The following is a 6270-nucleotide window of genomic DNA, read 5'->3' as shown; positions in this document are numbered from 1 at the left end:
TGTGACCTCCCCAGGCCTGTACATGCGTGTTCAAGCACACACACACACACACACACACACACACACACACACACACACACACACATCAAGGGGGCAGAGACAGCTCAGTGGTTGTGCATACAGCACTCTCAGAAGTCTAAGTTTGGCTCCCAGCACCCACATCAAGCAGCTTCTAAATACTTGTAACTCCAGACGCAGGAGACCCAGCCCTCTCTTCTAATCTCTGGGGGTACCTGCATGAATGGGGGCTCATAAATAACTCTTTAGAAGCAGCAGCTGAGGGCAGGAGTGCGTGCGGCTATTCAGCCCTGCCCCCTTCTCCAGACCAGGGAACAGCAATTTGTGCAGCCGCCAGGTCTTCACACTCTAATTAATGTTATCAGGATCATTTCCCATAAGCATGCCCAAAGGCCCAACTCGAGGTGATTCTAGACTCCGTCCAGACTGACAACGCTCACCATCAGACACAGGTTCCATCCTGGTTTGTTTCCCATGCTTCTATTGTCTGGTGTCACACAGACGGCAAAACCAATCCCACGATGTAACCCCAGCTCGAGAGGCGGCAGGGAGGTAGGAGTTTTGACTCCTTGTGAGATCCTCTCCCATACTGCATAGCATGTGAGCATGCGGCACACAAGGAGAAACCACTTCTCTAACAGTCCAAAGGCTGCTCTCTTGTCACTGACCGCCTCAAATCAGAGAGCTCATCACCACTCCAGCAAGAACTCATTCTGACCGGGAAACGTGAGCGTTCGCTCAAAAGAACGCTGACTGAGCGGTGACCATGTCGGAATGCACTCGGCACCGGGAAATGGTAGCCAAGAAGACAGATGAGGTTTCTCGTTTCCTGTTGTGGGATACTGAAGAAAATGAAAAGAGAGCATGTTTGGCTATGTGCTGGCTAGAGGTAGAGTCCATGAAGAAGACAAGATGAAATACAATAAAGAGGATTGGTATAAATACAATAAATCCACAATAAATGACAAGGGTATTGTTACTATGTAAGGGTAGCCGAGGTTCTCTGAGGAGAAGGGCATGTGAACGGCCTCCTAAAGGAAGGCAGAACCAAGTCAAAAGCCCTGGAGCAGGAGTGAATGACTTCCTCATAGTCAAAAGTAATCTAGTGGCTGGGGATGCCGGTCAGGTGGTTGTGTGCTTGCCTAGCATGAAGAAGGCCCTGGGTTCAGTTCCTACTACCACATAAGCCAGGCATGCTGCCATACATCTGCAATCCAGGACTTGGGATGTAGAGGCCAGAGGATCAGAAGTTCAAAGTCTTTCTTAGCGACACAGCAAATTCGATATCAACCTGGGCTATATGAGACCCTGCCCAAAATAAAGGCAGTCTGGACTCTATCCACAAGGCATAAGTCATAGCCACCACATCCATCACTGAACCCTTGTCTTGGAAGGGTTGATGGTCAAGCCAAAAGCCTCAACAGTGGTCCCTCAGCTCAGCAGCTTTTATAAAATTACCATTCTGTCCATACCTTCATCCTAGTCTCTGATAAAAATGTCATACTTCAGATATGAGCTGTAGCTCAGTTGGTAGAGTACTTGCCTACCATACACAAAGCCCTGCATTCAATCCCCAATACCAAACGAAGAGTCTAGATGCTGTAATCCCAACACTACAGAGGTGAAGGCAAGAAGGCCAGAAGTTTCAGATCATCCTCGGCTACACAGCAAGTTCCAGGCCGGCCTGAGACTGTGAAGACCCTATTTCAAAAGACATAAAAGTTAACAAAAACAAAATGCCAGGCTGGACAAGTGGGGAAAGGCTCTTCCCACCTCCCTGCCCGCCCTCCCCCGCTGGCCATCATAAGGCCCTCTGAGGTCCCCACTTACTCATTCTCCAGTTCCCCAGCATCCTTCTCAACAAAGAAGGGGGAAATGAGATTGTTGATGAATTAGGCAGCCTACTCCGAGCCATCTGTGAGCAGTGTCCCACCTGTTGTAAGCAGCAGGCAGAAATGTCATCACTGATAAGAACAGACCCCAGCCGTCAGTGAACACGAAACAGGAGCCCTATTGATGGAATCCTTCTCTGCTCTGAGTGCGTCTCTCCACCACCCTCCACACTCACAACACTGCCACACACTCCATAGACACCCGGCAAATATTGATTTAAGTTGAATGTGTGTGTGTGAGAACGCTGTGGATGACACACAGGAAAACTCTCCAAATGGGACCTGGGGATCCTGACACCCTTAGGTTCTGACTTTTTTCTGCCTTGTGGTGTTGCAGCTATTTATTGCTCTGTAACAAAACATTCAGAAACTTAATAACTTCAAGCAGCTGCAATGTCTGTCTTGCTCCTGAGTTCAGTTTGGCCAGGGACAGCTTGTCTCTGCTCCTCTCTGGAATGCAGGCATGCGGCCTTTTCTCCCAGATGCTGGATTCTCTCGGAGCCTGGAGGCACCCCCACCCTTGCAGACATGATGGCTCAAAGCCATGTGGTCCTTTATGACCTGGCCTCTTAAAGACAAAAAGGTTCATTTCTGCCACATTTACTAGGAGATAGCCACTTGGCCAATCCATAGGTAAGAAATGGTAGGAGAATGGTTGAAGTCCATGTGGGGATTTTTAAGTCTACTAGATTGAATGAGGCCACTAGATTGGACCATTCACTTTGGCTCACTTATTTTTGGTTTGTGTTTGAGACAGGATCTCAGGTAGCCCACATTTGCCTCCAACTCACTCTGTAGCTAACGCTGGCCTTGAACTCCTGATCCTCCTACCTCTACCTCCCAAGAACAAAGAGTATAGGCTTCTCACTCAGCACCTCAAGTATGTTAGGCAAGCACTATCAACTCAGTCACATCCCCTGCCTGGCCATAGCTGCTAGGTACAAATGCTTAAGAGGGTGTTCTGTGTCTGGAGAACTCAGTAAGAACAGGGAATGTCTGCAGGTCAACTTCATGAGCTTTTGTTTGGGAATCCTGCATGCTCACTCCCCCCAACGCTATCGTCATCTCGTCTCTGTGCCTACGCCCACAAGAGTCAGATTCCTTTCCTAAATAAAGAGAAGTTGGGATTGGAGTTCACCTTGGGCCCAAACTTGTACAGCTGAACATTTATTCACTCACTTCAAGGTGAAGCCCAAGAAGATCAAGCCAACTTATGGTTTCCATCCCACAAGGAATCGGGTGCCAGTAAAACCCTCCAGAGAGAGCCTGTCTCTGGGTGTCTGGATAGTTTCATGCTCACGTTTAGCAGATCCTTCAACAAGTAAAGATTGTGTCAATCCACCCAGGCCAGCTTTCGTTTTCTCCAGGGAACAGTCAGACTAGATTTCCTGGAGTTAAGGTGAGACCATGTGACTAAGTCCGAGCCAAGGAAGTGAAGGCAGAAGTAAAGGAAGCTACTTCTGATCCTGGTCCATAGAAATCTAGTGTGGCCCTTTATCCTCTTTTCTTTCCTGGTCCGCTATCTGGATAGAGAGGATGGAGGGGGTCCAGAGTACCAAGAGAGAGGAGGCCTGAATGCCAGAGTTACTGTGTGGCGGAAAGCAAAGAGCGGGCATGGTAGCACAGGCTTTTAGCCCCAAGATTCAAGAGACAGGCTAATCTCTGTGAGCTTAAAGCCAGCCTGGTCTACATAGTAAGTTCCAGGTCAGCCAGGGCTACGTAGTGAGGCCCTGTCTAAAAGAAATAATAATTAAAAAGAAAGAAAGGAATTAGCACAGGATCTTGTTGCATAAGTAAAAAATGAACTTCTTTTAAAAGATTTGTTTTTATTTCATGTGCATGAGTGTTTGCCTGTGTGTACACACAAGTGTTCACCACATGCCTACCTGGTGCCCAAGGAGGTCAGAAGAGGATGGTGGATCCCCTAAAACTGGAGCTACAGAAGTCTGTGAGCACCATGTGGGTGAGCCAACTCTCTAGGCCCCCAAATGAACTTTTATTACCTCAAGCCGCCTAGCAAAGATGTTGTGGTGGTTGTCTGTCTATCTGGACCATGAAGTTTGTCATTCAGGAAATGGTTCTCCTCTTCCTCTCCTATCTAGTGGAATATGCTCCACTATTCGACACTGGAAAGGGGAATGGACGGTGAGGTTTCACCCCTGGCTGAATATAATAGAACTTATTATCTAACAGGGTTACACAAGCTGAAGAGGTAACTTTCCCAGGAATGCATTATTCCAGTCCTGAAATGGGTTAATAATAAGAAAAGCAAAGTTTGCAGGCACACTGGCTTTTTTTTTCTTTTTCTTCTTAAAATCACACTCAAGGTTAACTGAAGGAGGAAAACCACACCCTCTGATACAGTGTTCCTAAGAGGCCACTGAGAGAAGGAACAGTGGAGCCCTCCCGAGACTCCCACCTCCACCCTTAGACAATGCCCGAAACAGCGTGTTTTAAGAAGCACCAGCCACAAGAAAAGAGAACGGGGCTCTAGAAAGGCAAACGCAAGAGACTCGGGGCGACGCGGGTGGGGTGTCTCCCACGAGCAGGGCTGCAGCAGAGCGCGCGTGCTCGCCCGCACACCCACAACCCCACACCACAATATACACGCAACAAAACCCCAAGTCCTTCCCCGCTGCCCCTCACGCCTTCCCCGCGGGGTGAGCAGCAGGCGCCTGGGTCCTAGGAGAAGAAGACACAGCAGGGAAAGAGACCCCGGGGAGCGGGTGTGTGCCACCCCCACGCGGGAGGGCAACGGGCTCAGGGTGCGGGCCGAGAAGGGCGGAGCCCCGGCAGCCGGGAGATGCCGAGCGCCCCCACCCGACGCGCGCGCTGGCCACGCCCCTCGCGGGCTGACCACGCCCCCGCTGCGGCGGGCGAGGGGCGGGGCGGGGCGCGGTGTATATAAGGCGAGGGGCGGGCGCCGCTCTTTTGTCTCTTGCTGCAGCAAGGCGAGTGGGAGCACCTGGAGCGCGAGCTCGGAACGAGACTCCACGGTGAGGCACAGCCCTGGGTTTGGGGCCTACCCTGGGTGGGGTCGGGACAGCTTGTGGCTGGCGGGCGCGTCCCCCGTGGGTTGCAACAGGCGACCCGGCGGTTTGGAACATTCCGAGGCGGGCCGGCTGGCTGGCTGGCTGGCCACGCCCTGGGACTTCGGAGGGAGGGTGTGGTGGACGAGCCCCGATCCTCGGCCTTCGGGCTACGGGAACGCCCCGGCCCGGGAATGCCACGTCGAGAGGCGTCCGCGGAGGGCGCGGGATCCAGGGAGCCCTGGTCACCCCCTAAGCCTCAGGCCACCCACTATCGCTTTGGTTCGCCCATCAGGGTTGTAAGAAAATGGCAGACAAGCCGGACATGGGGGAAATCGCCAGCTTCGATAAGGCCAAGCTGAAGAAAACCGAGACGCAGGAGAAGAACACCCTGCCGACCAAAGAGAGTGAGTGTTCCCCCCCGCCTCCGGGTTCCCACCACAGCGCTCCACCCTTCCCTGCTCTGCCAGCCCGGCACCCCCCACCCTCATCCACCACTGTCCTCCCACCCCGAATCTGAGAGTCCACAGCCACCCTTCTTCCAGTTACACAAAGCACTTTGTCCCTCCCAGACCCTCTCCTTGTCCCCAGGCCTCGTGGGTGCCTCACCCACACCAGGTTGGGTGGTTTGGGGGGAGGGGAAGTCTGCAAGGTGGGTCCATCCTCCAATGCCCGCATCCCGCCCTTTGCAGCCATTGAACAGGAAAAGAGGAGTGAAATTTCCTAAAAGCCTAGACTGGAGGATTTCCCCCACCCCACCCCACCCCGTCATCTCCGAGACCCCCTCGTGATGTGGAGGAAGAGCCACCTCCAAGATGGACGCGAGCCACAAGCTGCACTGTGAACCCGGGCACTCCGCGCCGCTGCCACCGGCCCGCGGGTCTCTGAAGGGGGGCCCCCCACTAATCGGACTGCCAAATTTCACCGGTTTGCCCTGGGATACTATAGAAAATTATTTGTATAATTGATGAAAATAAAACACACCTCGTGGCATGGCTGGCGTGGTCTGAATCTTTTAGTTGAGTATGCGTGGGCAGAGCGGCACTGGAAGTGAGTTGTGCCCCAGAGACGGTGGAGGGGGGGAGCGCATCATTTTATTTTGGTTTTACGTGCTTCGCCCTAAGGTTTCCTGGGTTCTCGGTTGCTCGGCTCTTAATGCAAGCCCCGTAAATTTTAACCCCATTTTGAAAAATGCTGCCCCAAAGATTTGCATTTGATCTGCTCTTCAAACACCGCCGCCTCTTCCGCCCTGTAATCTCACGCATACCAGAGGCAGTGATTTAAAGTCTGAGGGGAAAGGGGGCAGAGAATCCTTCTGGAATGCTGGAAAT

At 52.2% G+C, this 6270-nt stretch overlaps 1 protein-coding gene across 1 annotated transcript; it reads left to right on the top strand.

Annotated features, from left to right (window-relative positions):
- The first annotated feature begins 4764 nt into the window (after positions 1-4764).
- On the top strand, positions 4765-5936 carry Tmsb10 (thymosin beta 10). Its single transcript, XM_028855194.2, has 3 exons — positions 4765-4906; positions 5235-5346; positions 5632-5936. The coding sequence occupies exons 2-3, from the start codon at positions 5247-5249 to the stop codon at positions 5664-5666; spliced, it is 135 nt and encodes a 44-aa protein (XP_028711027.1). The 5' UTR covers positions 4765-4906; positions 5235-5246; the 3' UTR covers positions 5667-5936.
- Positions 5937-6270: the final 334 nt, after the last annotated feature.

The sequence above is a fragment of the Peromyscus leucopus genome, chromosome 3, assembly GCF_004664715.2.
Source record: "Peromyscus leucopus breed LL Stock chromosome 3, UCI_PerLeu_2.1, whole genome shotgun sequence".
In the NCBI taxonomy this organism is placed as follows: domain Eukaryota; kingdom Metazoa; phylum Chordata; class Mammalia; order Rodentia; family Cricetidae; genus Peromyscus; species Peromyscus leucopus.
The sequence above is the reverse complement of the archived record's forward strand: the minus strand, read 5'-3'. Positions and strand labels throughout refer to the sequence as shown.